Source organism: Leptidea sinapis, chromosome 15, assembly GCF_905404315.1.
Source record: "Leptidea sinapis chromosome 15, ilLepSina1.1, whole genome shotgun sequence".
Taxonomy (NCBI): domain Eukaryota; kingdom Metazoa; phylum Arthropoda; class Insecta; order Lepidoptera; family Pieridae; genus Leptidea; species Leptidea sinapis.
The window spans coordinates 9,174,902-9,191,572 of NC_066279.1; the positions used below are offsets into that span (position 1 = coordinate 9,174,902).

The 16,671-nt window shown below is 37.1% G+C and overlaps 1 protein-coding gene across 1 annotated transcript in view; it reads left to right on the top strand.

Moving 5' to 3' along the window:
• The window catches only part of LOC126968192 (synapsin), a 154,057-nt gene extending 144,028 nt beyond the window's left edge, over positions 1-10,029 (top strand). The window contains exons 13-15 of the mRNA XM_050813051.1: positions 23-190; positions 1,240-1,492; positions 8,871-10,029. Of these exons, the coding sequence (XP_050669008.1) occupies positions 23-190; positions 1,240-1,492; positions 8,871-9,076 (627 nt within the window). The 3' untranslated portion in view covers positions 9,077-10,029. The remainder of the gene's footprint in view (positions 1-22; positions 191-1,239; positions 1,493-8,870) is intronic.
• The last annotated feature ends 6,642 nt before the right edge of the window (positions 10,030-16,671 follow it).

Here is a 16,671-nt window from a genome sequence, read left to right on the forward strand (position 1 = left end):
TAATTTTTTGTATTATATAAAGGTCAGCGAAATATTCGGCGGGCTAGAAGTGTGTGCCTTGGAGTTGGTAGTTGGCAAGGACGGCCGAGAACACATCATCGAGCTGAATGATTCAGCTACTTCCTTTATGGGGGACTCACAAGAAGAGGATCGACGTCATCTCGCCGAACTGGTCTTCCAACGGATGCAGGTATGTCAATATTTGATGTTAATGTTGGTTGAAGCTAGAACAATAGAGCTGGGGAAGTACACAATTAATGCTCACATAGTGACGTTATTATCCTTGTTTGATAAAAAATACAAATGCCAGAATTTATTCAAGTTTGTCGCCATTTGGCATACCTTTTTCGTGCGCTTAAAAATACTACAGTATCTGAAGACGAAGGTTTTCAACCAGTGTGTATTGCCAGTGATGACTTATACATACTGGTACGCAGACGTCGTTGCTAACGATGGGCCTAATGAGAAAGTTAACGGTCGCTCAGAGGGTAATGGAGAGGGCTATGCTCGAAGTTTCCCTGCGGGATCGGGATTCCAGAAATGAGGAGATCCGTAGGAGAACCATAGTTACCGACATAGTCCAAATAATTGCGAAACCGTAGTGGCAGTGGGCAGGGCACATAGTTCGACGGACATATGGTCGATGGGGCAGTAAAGTCTTCGAATGGCGATCACGTACCGGAAGATGTAGTGTTGGTAGGCCACCCTCAAGATGGACCGACGATCTGGTCAACATTGCCGAAATACGTTGGATGAGGGCAGCGCAGGACCGATCATCGCGGATATCTTTGGGGGAGGCCTTCGTTCAGAAGTGAACGTCTTCCAGCTGATGATCAAGTCTACGTATTAAATATTGTCCTTGAAGACGTTGATCTTGAAAGACATCGATGCGTCGTCGTACATGAAATAAATAAAAATGTAATTTTCACTAAATATGTAATGTAATTCATTAACATATATAATGAGAAAGAATTTTCTTAATGTATTAAAATATATTATTGTTATAAAATTCTTTAATTTATTCCTTGAGAATACTTTTTGATGTCAATTAAATCACGAAACGATGGTACTTCGGAAAGAAGTGATGCTCTGAGAGAGAAGAACCGTCGCAAGGAACTTGGCTATTGGCCCCAAAGGGCGTGACTACTATTATATGATATGACTGAGTGGGATAAACCCCAGTAACTCATGTCATGTAGTCAATACACAGTACATACACTAAGAGATATTTTCTCACAGAACGTATGCCGGCCCGGTCTCACAAAAACCACATCTCGGAGCTCCGTGGCGGGGAGTGGCGCGGCGTCCCCCGAGGAGCGCGCTGGCCCGGGCCCCGCGGCGATGGCTGGTCCCCCGACGGTGGCTGGTCCCCCGGCCGCGCCCCCACCAGCTCCCCTAGCCGCGGCTGCTAGTATCGACCGCCCCCTGCCGCCCATCCCGGCCGAGCCCGCTCTCCCTCCGCCGCCGCCGCTCACACGCAGGGACTCCCAAGGTAACACACATCTCGAACCATACACTATATACGAACTGACAGCCCGATAATGTCTGATCAACTTTCACTTGTCAATGTTTGCGAGTGACTTAATCTAGACGCTATACGTTTACACGCCTCTTGCTTGCTTTGAAAACAGGCCAGGCTTATTATTTAGTGTCCGTGACAAGCTATGTCTTACACTTGCGATTTGTATGTCAATTTATGTAAGTGTACGTGCATTGCTCAAAGTAGAGGTTAACTGTCAATCTCGTTGTTTTCACAGCTGTCACAGTCTATCTACGTATAAATGATCTAATGAGTGGGCTTAAAATTCAAAATACTTAATGCCAAGCGACTGTTTACTAAATGTCAATCAAAGGATTTCTTCTTTAGGGATGTTCTTGTCTCTCGCAAGCCTTGTTTGTATAAACGCTAGTACATTGTATGTCTCAAGCACAAAGACTCACAAAATAAGGCTCGTCTCATATGTTAATAAATACTGATCAATTACTAACAGTAGTTCGGCTGCTAAATGTTTGTAATTATTTCTTGACGCACTAGTCACTAACAATATGCAAGGACTGTCAACAGAACTTGCTATAACACAGCGACAAATAGTCATTTACAACATACGTTTGTAACATCAAAGTATATTATGATAGAGGTGAACTAAGGTGCTCATCATACACGAGGCTGTGGGTTGCAGTCACGGAACAGAAAAAACTAGTGGAAGTGGCATCTGGGCCTTACCCTGTCGCTACTATTGTGTACAAATGTACCTACTCGAGGCTCAAGTGAGAACAGTCATTTGATGTCAAGTGAAGCATAATTATCTTTTGAAAAAATACAAATATGCCTTATTGTGCCATTTTTGACTGTAGAAATCATAGCCGCAATAAAAATATGTCCATCGGTAATCATTATTTTCCGATTGAAATACAATTAATATTTTTTATGTGTTGTGCAAAATATTCAATTAAAAATGAACCATAATATTACGACGTATGGCTCATTTACCTATACGTTAAATCGATATTACTTATGTTAGGATAATGTATGTAAGCAATAAAAATATCTTGCTACTCAACAAGTGCATTTTTTCTTTGCAATTTTATCTTTATAGATTATATTCAAGTATTGCTTTTTTCCATCCATCATGCGATAAGGTGTAAGTAAGCAAAATGCGGTAATCTGGTTGTGGTAATTGTGTACAAGAGAGACTATCGCGGTAGTCTCTCTGATGAATTCAAATTAATAGTTTTGTTTGTCTCTTGTGTACTACTAATTATTATTTAACAAATATGTGTAAGATTCCAGTTAAACTAAATAAGCGTAAATTTTTAAATCTATGTTTAAAAATTGTTCTATAACAACAATTACTTTTAATTAAATTTGTTATTTGGCAAATATTGATAAGGTTCAGTAGAGGTGAAGTAGAAGAAAAACCTCTTCCCATCATCGAGTAGTACAATACGTCATACATTTATAAAAAATAGATCAAACACCATGAATTCTGGGAATGTTTGGCACCATTGTGGCATATGTACATCATAATATAAAATATCATATATCATAAGACTAACAACATTATTAATACTTCGTCAGTAATTATAGCTTCTCTTCTTATTAATTACTTAATTGGTATTGGTATTGTACACCTGGTGTTAAGTGATCACCGCCGCCTACATTCTCTTGCAACACCAGAGGAATCACAAGAGCGTTGCCGGCCTTTAAGGAAGGTGTACGCGCTTTTTTTGAAGGTACCCATGTCGTATCGTCCCGGAAACGACGCACAAGGAAGCTCATTCCACAGCTTTGTAGTACGAAGGAGAAAGCTCCTTGAAAACCGCACTGTGCGAAGACCGCCACACATCCAGATGGTGGGGATGAAATCCTAACTTGTGGCGTGTCATGCGAAGGTGGAATTCGGCGGCAGGAATCAGGTTAAACAGCTCTTCGGAATACTCCCCGTGATAAATGCGGTAGACGACACACAATGACGCGACGTCTCTACGCAACGCCAAGAGATCCAGCCGTTCACAGAGCACTGAGTTCGAGCTGCTCTACGTTGCACGCGGTCAAATGGATCAAGCAGATACTGGGGTGCGCCAGACCAGAGATGACAGTAATACTCCATGTGTGGCCGGACCTGCGCTTTGTAGAGCGCTAGAATGTGGGCCGGCTTGAAGTATTCCCGTGCTCTATTGATGACGCCCAGCTTCTTCGAAGCCAATTTGGCTTTGCCCTCCAGATGGCCACGAATTGGCAATCGCTCGAGATTTCGAGACACAGTATTCCGATACTAGGCGCGGCTTTAAGAGAAGTGTTCTCGAAGAGCGGTGATACGACAAATGGGGTTTTTTTAGTGGTAAACGCGCAAACTTGAGTCTTCTGGGGGTTAAATTGGAAAAGGTTCAATTTACCCCATTCCGCGACTCGATAGAAGACACTAGTTTCTCCCGGCACTGGTCGACGATTTCCCGAGAGAGACCTGCATCGCCCGTGTATACGGCATCACCAGTACTGTCATCCGCATAGCAATGTATGTTGGAGGTGTCCAACATATCATTGATATGCAGAAGAAACAGCGTAGGAGATAGCACACAGCCTTGGGGCACTCCAGCATTCACGGGCTTCGGGTTCGAGCAATATCCGTCGACAACGACCTGTATGCTACGCCCAGTGAGGAAGCTGGAGGTCCACTTGCACAAGCTCTCGGGAAGCCCAAATGATGGAAGTTTTGAGAGGAGCGCCTTGTGCCATACACGATCAAAAGCCTTCGCTATATCCAGGCTAACTGCCAGGCCTTCCCCCTTGCTTTCAATAGCCACCGCCCATCTATGTGTTAGGTATACCAGAAGATCACCTGCCAACCGTCCATGGCGACAGCCGTACTGTCGGTCGTTGATCAACTGGTGACCCTCTAGGTATACTAAAGGTATATTAAAAGCTGGCGGCTAATTATGCTCTCCATGATTTTAGAGAGCAGAACTGCCTCCTTTTTTTTTGGATCGGATGGACAAGGGCTGACTTCCATCAGTCAGGGACTACGCCTTTGGAATAAGAGTGCCGGAATAAACGCGTTAGCACCGGCTTCAACTTGGGGCACACGTTCTAAGCACGATTGGAGAAATGCCATCCGGCCCGCTCGACTTCCTGACGTTCAACGAAAACAGAGCTCGCCTAACAGTTTTCTGTCTGAACTGTACTTCAGGCATAGAGCTCTGACACCGCGGGATGGTCGGCGGTGTTTTTCCGTTGTCGTCAAGAGTCGAGTTGGAGGCGGAAAGAGCGTACAGGAGCTCGGCTTTCTCTTTTACCGTATGGGCCAGGGTGTCATTCCTCATGTGCAACGGCAGCATGGACGGCTGGTTGAAGTTACCAAGAGCAGCTTTCGACAACGACCAGAACTTTCGTGTTCCGGTCGGGTAACTGGAAAGCTGCTCGCCGATTTTGACGACGTGCTTAGACTTCGCACGGGCGATTTGCCGCTTAAAAAATCTGGAGGCACGGTTATATTTCCTCTTAAGAACTTTGCAGTTCGGTTCCTTTGTGCCTAGCGCCGCAACCCAAGTTCTATACGCCTGTTTTTTGCAGTCAGATGCTGCTTTAACTGACGCATCGAACCAGGTCTGTGATCTGCCACCGATCGGTACTGGTACAGAGCTTGGTATAAAAATATCCATGCCCTGCAGTATCACATCGGTTACTGCAACGGTGCAGGCACTAGGATCATCCGAAGGGAAACAAATCTTGCCCCAAGGGTAGGATGCAAAAAAGGAACGCATCCTATCCCAATCTGCTGACTTGTAGTGCCAAACGCGGCGGGTCGCTGGTGGTCTGCGACGTTGGCGTCGGATAGGCACTACACTCCTGACCAGGCAATGGTCGGACGTTCCGAGAGGGGCGTCGACAAAGACCTGGTAACCATCGGGATGTGTAGTCAGCAGAAGATCTAATAAGGACGGCATGTGGCTATCCACATCCGGGAGCCGCGTTGGCGACTCAACCATTTGGGACAGACCATACGCCAATGCAAAATTATGCACAGATCGCCCTACGTGATCCAAGCCATTCGGCGTTGTGCCCGTTGAAATCACCCAAGACTACGATTTCAGCGGAGGGGATCTGTGCAAGGACGTCGTCAATTGCCGCTTGAACGCAGCCCACCTGTGTTTTAAGCGTGTATTCACAGGTAAATACAATAATGGTATTGTAACTTTCCAAGACTATTCGTGCTGTCTTGATTTTATTTGAATTGAGCTAAATATTGTCTAACCTTTTAAATAAAACTACCTCTAAGAAAAAATATTGGTCTATTATTATTTTAGCTTACGATGAACTACTTTATCAACCCTGATTACATCATTTCTAGTTTTTACTAACTTATCGATATGTTTATTCATTTTCGTACAACACTAGGTAATTTGACAGAAGTCAAATCTATTGTAACAGAGTTCCTATTACTCCAAGTTTTTATATGTTATTTTTCGCAATTTAAGAAAAAGTTCTGAGGTTGTCATAATCACCTTAAGAATATGAGATTAGCGTAATTGTATTAAGTTCGAAATTGATGTAAATAAATTTGTAGTTATGTCTTTTCGTGATTGTGAATTTAGGCCTATCATAAAGCCGGAATTAAGTGTGTGTATTACATATTTAATAGATAAATGTGCCACATGATGCCACTTCTACTGGTTTTTTCTGTTTTATTTCAGTAATCTTAAATCAGTCGAGTGTCTAGTGAGCATGTTGGTCATGAGTATCATACACACTTGCGAGGAAACAATAAACATGTACTGCATTAATCGTTCAAATAACACGGGTCAACATGAAATTTGACTTTGATTGCAAAGCATTAAATTTCGGTAGTTTAGGTCGTAATTAGACGGAAAAAAAATATATGGCATGAAAAACTTTGCTTTTGTGCTTAGAAGACTGATTGAACGAAATTTTTAAAAAATCTCGGATTTTAATTTTTGATTGAAAATAAAACTATTGAAATAAAAATGTTTATTATTTTTATTAAGTTTTACTATCAAATTAGCTTACAGAAAAGTGGAAAATAACTTAAAAGTGCACACTTTTACTTTTTCTTTTATGTTCATAGCTACTTTCTCTCAATCCCCAAATATAGTCGCCCATCATGTTTTCATTGTATTGGCCTTGATAGCGTTGTTCAAAATTCATGATGTCCTGATGGAAACGTTCTCCTTGCTCTTCGGAATAGGCTCCCATATTGTTTTTAAATTTATCGTACTTTTAATGACATCCTGCAGCCCATGGCCTTAAAATTTGTAAGCATATCCTCAACCAACTTTTCGTAGTTTTCAGCTTTATTATTTCCTAAAAATCCAGAAACTACTGCTTTAAAACTGTTCCAACTTGCTTTTTGAGTACGATTCAGCAACGTTGGAAATTTTCCATCGGCGAAAATCTGTCTTATTTGCGGACCAACAAAAACCCCAGCTTTAACCTTTGCTTCCGATAACTTCGGAATTTTTTTTTTTAAGTATCCAAAAGCTTCTGAAGTTTCATCCAGTTTTTTAACAAATTGTTTCATCAACCCTAACTTAATGTGCAAAGGCGGCATTAACACTTTTTCCGCTTCAACAATCGGCTCAAATTTGACGTTCTGTTTTCCGACACACAATTTTGTTCTTACAGGCCATGACCGTTGAATATAGTGTTTAGAATCCGCTCTGCTATCCCACAAGCACAAATAACACGGATACTTTGTATATCCACCCTGTAGCCCCATTAAAAATCCCACCATTTTAAAATCTCCAATCAGCTCCCAGTTATACTCACGATACTTTACAGATTCAAGCAAAATTTTGACACTTTCATAATTTTCTTTAAGATGTACTGAGTGAGCAATTGGAAGAGACCGAAATTTATTTCCGTTGTGCAATAGAACTGCTTTTAAACTTTTTGTAGAGCTGTCAATGAATAAACGCCATTCGCTAGGGACACAGGGTATGCCAATTGCTTCAAACATACCTTTAATGTCATTACAAAAACAAAGTCCATCTTCCTTCGTGAAAAACGTTGCAAACATTTCATGCCTAGTCCGCTGATCCGTGATCTTAACATCATCAAGCAAATTCCACTGTTTTAACCGAGAGCCTAGAAGCTCTGCTTTATTTTTTGGCAAATTTAAATCTCTAATTAGATCGTTAAAATCTTCTGAAGTAATGATATAGTGTTTTGGTTGTTCAGGTGTAGGCAAAAATTCCTTATCGGAATTACTTTTATAAGAACTAAAAGATGAGCCACTTTTCTGCGATAATTTTTTTGGTGGCTCAGGTACTGGTCGTGTCAGGTGAGCAATTGGAGCAGAAGAAGATTCGAGGTCAGGATATTCAATAGGTTTTGCATTTTTACCTCTACGTCTTTTACTCGGATTCACCATACAAAAGTAGCAGTCAGTAATATGGTCTTTTGGTTCTCGCCAAATCCTTGGTATTACAAATTTCATAGACCTTTTCTCACCTCGATACCAACCTAAAAATATAAAAATAAAAATTAATATGTCTATTATTTTGGATTCATCGCTTAATTAAATAAAAATTGCTTACCTTCCAAACACCTTTTACAATAACTACAAGCAACATGTGGAGCCCATGGCTTATCTTGATTCCGTACAGGACAGTCAAAATATGCTTCATAGGCTTCACAGAGAACGTGAGATGTCTTTAGTTCATATTTCACGTCTCGAACTTTAATAAATTGACCAAATATAAAACAAAATGCATCAGCATCGTATTTGCACTTTCGTGACGACATTTTAAGTTATTCTGGGCTTGTAAATAACACCTGATGGTTGTTTATCACTCGGGTGCCATCTAGCGGCACAGTGTAAACGTTAATACCCCACTCTCACCGCGCGGTCTTTTTAAAAATATTTAAATCAATTAAAATTTATGAAAAAATTGAAAAATGAGTATTATTATTATAACTATCACAAAAGCAAACTTTATACCGAAAAAAGGTATTTTCTTTTCGTTTTTGTGCATAACTAACCGGAAAATAATACTATAAACTTTAGGACAAAGAACGAAAATTTTTTTGTTGAGTCGTGTAATAAATGCTTTTGTCTTAATTAGGGACACATTTATTTATTCCGAAAATGTAAATGGATTTTGTTGTTAGAAAAACTTAAAATGCTCTATATACTCTTAACATAATTTGCAGTTAATAATAATAAGTTAATATGTACTAATTAAATTTCGTAGGGATAATTCTGTTATGTACTACTGTGTAATATTATTTTTATCCACATGTGTTTTATAGTTCAGTTTATGGTCCTAAGAATGTTATAATGCTCACTGCACGAGCAAGTGTGTTCAAAAGTATTTTATTTTAAAACTACTATTGAATGTTCATTTTACAGCATCTCAGTCGTCGATGGTCTCGTCCACATCTGCAGTGAGCTCCGCCGCCGTCACTACCGCCGCTACAAGCACCGCTTCTTCCACCACCAACTCCGGCAGTCGCTTCTCCCGGCAAGGATCACTCAGCGCGGCCCTCACTGAGGACGCCGAAGACACCATGAAGAATCTTCGGAAAACTTTCGCTGGCATTTTCGGAGATATGTAGATTTTCAATTGGATTTTTTTAAATCTGTTAATGCATGGTTCCGCAACAAAAGGCAAGTCTAGTGTAGTCTATACGACATCCCGAGTCTTACCTGTCCCAGACTTAAACATTTTATTGTTAAAGATAAGACCATCATTGTGAACGCTGGTCAGTTTCCAAACTAATATTATCTAGCAATAAACTAGTTAACAAAGCGAGGTACTGTTAACTTTATCTACAAGTACAATTCATTGTTTAATAATTGCATTACAATCAATTCTGAAAGAACGACTATTGATATAGAATGAGTTTGATTTATAAAATAATCATTAAGTCAGATTCTTTAGCACTATCTAGTATACATTTCTATCATTTTTTACGTGTTACTCGAAATAAAAAGTAATAAAAATATCTATAATAATAAAACAATTATTCATTATTATGCTAAAAGTAGATTTTTTACAGAACGTTAAGGATAATTCTTTCAAAATAGCATCAATCAATTAATAATAACATTTATTATTGAAATTTTAAAAGAAATCACATGAAATATTAAAATTTTAATTTCTACTATCTATATTATATTTCCGTGAAAAATATCAGTTACCTCCCTCGAACGAGGATTAGTATTATGTATTTAAGCAATGCTATTTAAGACAATATTGTTGAATGCAAATTTTATTCCACATTTTATATATGGTGTATCTTAACCGGTTGTATCTAAAATACTTTTAAGAAAAAAGTTATAGCTTTCGTGTCCACTACATTCATGTCCGTGCTTGGCCTCCATTAGGTACTTCATTGGATACTTCTTGATTCGAATTATTTTTGTAATATCTGTTTTTTAGACATCAATTATGAGGTAATAAATATTCCTTACTAGGTATTACAATAAACAGTGAATAAACATTGGAAATAATTCGAGTGATATATGAAGGATTAATTTTTCCATTTAAAGCAGTGGTAAACAAATATAATTTTAGTGTGATGTGTGTAGATGTTTGTATAATTTCAAGATTTATTATTTTATTCGACCAGTCAGTTTAAAATTTATAGAATTTAACTACAAAGTTGTTATGTTTGTATGTTTGTATGTCGCTTAGTCTTAAACGTTTAACTCTTTTTAAATTTTAACTTGTACTCGTTAGCAGATATAATTCTATTTAGCTGAATTATATTATTTATTCATAATCCTAAAGACTTATTTTCGTGAACTTGTTAATACCACTTGTTATCAATCTACAACGAATATTTTTAACTGATCGTAACTAAAATTGTTGAACAAATCACTATTTCGCACCATTGGACTATGTTGATTATATAGTAGGTCAATAAAAATTGGTTATTCACTATTGGAGCCTTGGCGGTCTTATAATGAGTTAAAGAAATAATGTTAATGCACTCGTAGATAGTATTTGACACAAACCATTAGCTCTTCTATACAAATGCGTTTATCTAGTCAAATTACTACATTCACATGTTACGGTTTGCTGAGGCGTTATTTATGTAACTGTTAGTATATTATATAGCAGTGGGTATATGTGTCTGTTTCATCTGCATATTAAAATACAATGTGCTGATTGTAGCGACCGATTGACGACGTAGAAAGAGTAACAATTAATACGCGTTATGGCCCCAAACACCGCCTGAGCCTAATTCTTTGAGTGAAATTTATTATACATCGTGTCTGCCACATCGTGTTTGAGCCGAAGAGAAGTCGGAGATGTAGCGAGCAAGTTGACCTCTTGACCCAAAAGTCGTCGTTCAGACACATCCAAAGATTTTGGTGACCTAACTAACAACTTCCACAAGTATGCAAAAAAATAATAACTTAATATAGAGAACAGTGACTTTTTAAGATCGATGAAATATTTTTTTAACAAAATACTTATCTTAACTTGTCTTTACGTGATTAAATAGTCTCAAAGTGATGTACGCAGTTACGATGTCATTCAGAGTTTTAGGTTCAATCGCGATAGCTGAGTGGAACAGCATTATAATTGGCGGAGCTCACGTACTGCAACCAGGATAGCGTCTTGCTCAACCTGTCACTTCTTCTCTTAAGAAATATTTTCACAAACAATTAACGTATCGAATAAACCGTAACAGTGTGAACCAATTAGAATTAAATGCGAAGTATATGTGTGTATAATTACTTGATATAAAGTTAGTTAAATGTTAAGAGTTTTAAGAAATATTTAACCGTATAATATAAAGTTGTTGTTGTTACTAAACCAGTTACGTATGTATGTAATGTAAATTATGGAAAGGTCTCGCGACAAAGTTATCAACAAAATCCTTCTATTACTCGTGCCAATAAAAACTATTTTAAAATACTAATAAAGTCACTCTTAGTGAACAAGAAAAAAAAACCAATGACGTGAAAACCAAATACATAAAGACCAATCGAGTCGCATAAAAACAAAGGACGACGAAATAAAGAACATGCCACATAATATGGAATTATACCAAAATAAGCGTCGACTGCTATATCTATACATTGCCGTATTTACTCCAGTTGTTTAAAATATTCTTGGTAATAAGCAGCAATGTAAAATATTTATTCAGTTCTGATTTGGTTCGGACACGTGACATTTTGATACATTACTAAGGAGAAATGTGTGCTTTCATTGTCTTTAAGCACACAGACTTTTTACTTAGAGATTTACTGTAAAAAACTTTAGAAATTAGTAATTCCATGATGCAGTAAATGGTGGTGAGAGTGCAGCTTTTACGTACGCGAAAGAATCTAAAGTGCGCGGCCGCCATTTTATGACGTCAGCCCAAGACAGACGCATGAAACAACTTACTGAAAGAAACAACTGATGATGTGAAGCTAATTAGATAATAAGTCTAATAATCTGCTCCAGTGCAATATTAACTTACAAATATTGTATCTGATAAATGTACTGAGGGTATACACTTAATTTCTTAATCGGTTCTCTATTGGCGCGACGTATTCGACGCACCTCAATGATTTTATCGCGAATTATCTTTCCATAATATTAGAAGGACATGGTCTGTCGTAATTATAGATATATTCAATTATGCTTGCCTTTATTTCAAAACATTCTCTTGCTGTTGACATAACTTTGTAAACTTGAACCCAATTTCGTAAATGTTATAGATAATATTATAGAATCATTTGAAATGTATAAAATATGAGCGATTCACTATATTAATATAATATAAACTAGCTACCTGCGTTGTTATAATTCATTCGTTTGTTACGGAAACACCAGGATCACACATAGCGATTTTATTTATTCAACCGTTGCAAATATTTGAATAGAGGTAAGATGAATCATATTAACAACAGAAAAAATCTAGAATCCGGTTATGGGTTTCTGACAGCATCTAATTTGCTTCTGAAGGAAGTGGCTAATCGGCGAAATAAATAATAACTAATATATATAAATAAATAATATATATATCAATTATACCTAAAAAAATATATATATATAATTGAACATCTTATATGTTTAGTTCACAAAAATATTGAAATTAACAAGCTCAGACGTATTGAATGAAGTTGGCATTCAAAAAGGGAATTAAAACGATAAAAATTTAACGGTTTAAATATTTTCAAAACGATTTTTGTTGCTTCTATTTTTGTCAATACGATTTTCTTGAAAGTCTGTTGAAATGGAAAGCGATGTAGGAGTTGATCAAGTAGAATCGCTACATGTGAACAAGATATTGAAGAGACGCTTGCAGTGCCTCATTTACCGAAAAGAACAACACTAGCCTTTGTTAAATATAGTTTTATACAAGAAACTATAATGGATATGTAATATGAATAGTGAGAATTCCCGCGCCAACACCACCCAATGAAGCGCCACTCACTACACTTGCTGCTAGTGGTGAAATATATATACATATATTTCACCTATCAATATATATACATATATATATATATATATATATATATAAACTAAACGTCTTTAGATAAACAACAGCACGCGCGTTTCTTCCAAAATAAGTTAATAAGTTATAAGTTACAGCGCGCAGGCAGCGAGTCTTTGAGATAAGTAAAACTGAGTGTATCAATAGAAATGACCGCGAGTACCAAACATTTTCAAAAGGATTTAAATACGCATAATTATTACTTGAATTAAATATTTGTTATTACAATACCCAACGTTATTTATTCATTTCGATATTTCGCGTGCTTTACAGACCGCGTGTCCACGCGCGACTTGTTAAATAAATGTTAACTTTCGCAATAACTAATGATCGAATTGAGTATTTATAAACTTGTGCTTAAAGCCTTTTGAACTCTACTTTTTTTCTATAAGTATACTTTGTTGAATTTCCCATTACTTTATAAACTGATAGCAATAATATTTTAAGTAGTTCATCTAATTATGTGTTGTAAAATGTAACCTAACTTAGCTTAATTATGACATCCATGTCTTCGTTTATGGAATTTGAAAGTATGTTATTTATAATATATAATATACAATACCAAATACCTCTTTTGGTAAGCTAATAATATCGCAGTTGTTTTATTTAAATTCATTCCTTTCAATTTGATTCCCGCTGTAATTAAGAAAATATAAACTCAATAGATTTTAACATTGCTTTGACATATTAACTGAGACGACAGAAACACATCAATCCTGTTACTGAATTGGTTACCTCTTCACATCATTGAAACAAACAATATTAATACAATAATGATATAATTTTAGAATATTTACGTATTTTGGTTTCAATATTCGATTTAACAGTGTATAATATAAAATATAATAATAATAATCAAAAAATAATAACTACAAGGCAGTTTTTTAATTTATGATGACATTATATTAGAATATTTCATGACTAATAGATGGCAAATTAAAAAGATAAAAATTATTTGTGACATATTGTTAAGACAGAGTGACCTGAGGGTCTCATGTCGTTCTATTTAAGCCAGCTATTTACCATCCACTATCATATCACTGAATCACATAATTAGTTGATAATTTATTATTTCATGTGATCACTGTTATGATAAATCCGCCAATCATGCTTATTGTATATAATAATCCAGCATGGAGTATTAAATCCACCCTGTTTTACAGAAATCCACAGTCTTGTATAAAATTAATATTAAATAAACATCATGTAGGATATCCTACAGAACTATCGGTATCCCGCAGGATCCATTCCGGTGTTGAGGCTGTAGTTGCGGTACATACCAGCGGCTGATAGCAAGTTTGTGAACTTTTGTCCCGCGGGGAAGAAAACAGATGGTATTGAATGATAACCTGGAATTTGAATATTTGTTAATAACAGAATAATACAAGATTGTTTTGATTTGAAAGATAGACATCTCAAGTCAATTTCCTAATATGCAATTATTGGGGTTGAGCAGGTAAAGTAGATCTTGTGGATGGAGCCACAGCCTGAGAATTGAACAACATATACCAAAGTTTGCGACCCATGCGTACTTCGAACGGTTGTCTCAGTTTGAAAGAGCTCTCGGACGGCACTCGAGAGGACGCGGGTTCGAGTCCCGCATCGTTCATAAATTTTGGTTACAAATTAAATTTGTATAATTAATCCAAGAAGTGAGGGTTATCACTTTAAAAATAACAAATCGTTTATAACAATAACATAACATATTTAAAAATAGTAAACTAAATTTAGGTCTCTGTCTGCAGGTAAAATCTCTTTGAACTACCAAGCATGATCTGTAACAGAGGTACCTACGTACCAGATCTTGGGACAATTGCCCATCTACAAAGGGCCATAACTTATGGGTTTTCAGCGGACCCAAAGAACCCATCGTGGTCGTCGAGCCCAGTCCACGCGGGGATCAATATTTCCTCTGAGTTTGCCTCGGATGCCGTCTTCGACAAGCTCACAACATGACACGACTCGAGTGTGTGTGTGTGACCCGCGACTCTAGGAAATCAATTTCATTCCATCATACCCTTGGAATTGTTATGAAATACCGTTGACTATCCGGCACGTTAACAGTAGCTAAGGCTCGATAGACGCCGTCGTTCACAGCACGGAACAGGTAAAAAGGTCTGGAGGGTAATGTGGGCCACGCTGTCACTATGATTTAACAATCATAATAATAATAAAATATTAAGTTGTTGGCTAATAGACTCAGTTCTGCATTATACACAGTTAAAAAGATTAAACAAATAGCCGACGTAGATACGGTGCGACATGGTATATTGCTATGGGGCAATGCTGCCGATATCAATACCATCTTTGTGCTGGAGAAGAGGGCTATTCGCGCTATTTATAAACTAGGTCCTAAAGAATCATTAAGAGCAAAATTTAAACAAAAAAAGTTATCAACTGTTACCTCAATGTGAAAAAATCGGACAGAATAAAAATCATGTTATCAGATAAAAGGGCGAAGGTTATGGACATAACCTCCAAAATTAGAAGACTCAAATGGCAATGGAAGGGCACATGATAAGAGGGCATGAGAAATGGAACAAAATCGTGACACGATGGTACCTTAGAGGAGGAAATGTGACGAGTAGCAGACATCAGAGAAGGTGGGATGGTTATGATGACATCAGACAAGTAGCAGGAGTAACATGGAATAGAGTTGCCCAAGATAGACAGGAATGGAAAAGGTTGGAGGAGGCCTTTGCCGATTGGCAAACAGACCTACAAAAAATAATTAAGTATTAGAATAGAATATATTAAGATAAGTTTAGCAACAAAAATATATTTGAATAAAAGGCTTTATTATTAATTAATAATGTTACATAAGCACATAAGTGAATTTGCCAGAAACTGTCATAACCATAAGGTTAACACCAGGAACAAACATAAACTTATAATACCTACTACTCGACTGAGTTAGTAAGTCTTTTGTGGAGCGTTGTATATGCTTTTACAACAAGACAATTGAAAAAAAAAACCTTTGCGTGCTAAAGGTTACTATTACATAAATGACTTCACTATTCCCAATCAGTGGTATCATTATGTTACTACTCATTGGGAATAGTGCGACTGCCCACAGGGTATGAAGTAATAAATTGTGTTGTACGATTTTAGATTCTAACCATAACTTTAAAACACAAGAAAGAAGCCCACTAAGTTTGTTGCTTCTCAGGGCATACCTTTTGGAGTGATTGGTAATTTTTGAGCGCAGTAGTTACAGATCCATCCATAAGTTTAATTAACACTCTAGGTAAACTCCACCAACATTTAATTATTGCGCGCCTCAAAAATTATATCGCGTTGCAGAACATGATAGCCAACTATCATCTTGGTTTCAGAACTGCTCACTCGTGTCACAAGCTAACAAGCTCACCGGCACACTGATCATTGAAGGAGATCTGAATACTATTAAAGAAAAAGTCAACAATGAGAAAAGTTAAGTGTGTTTTTAAAGTTTTCTTTCCGTATCCAATTCTGTTTTAGAGTCCCGACGAAACTAACAATGAACAAACTAAAAATGAAAACAATTCCGATCTGCATCGCATCGCATGTCGTGGACGACCTGGATAAAGATGACGTAGCATCAAAATAGCGCGGCCTATTCATTGATAGCTTTTAAAATGAACTAACAATTAGATATGTTTTCTAGTTCCTTCTAAAAATGTCACTTTCACAAAACTGTGCACATCGTTTCATTAATACTAAATAGAACC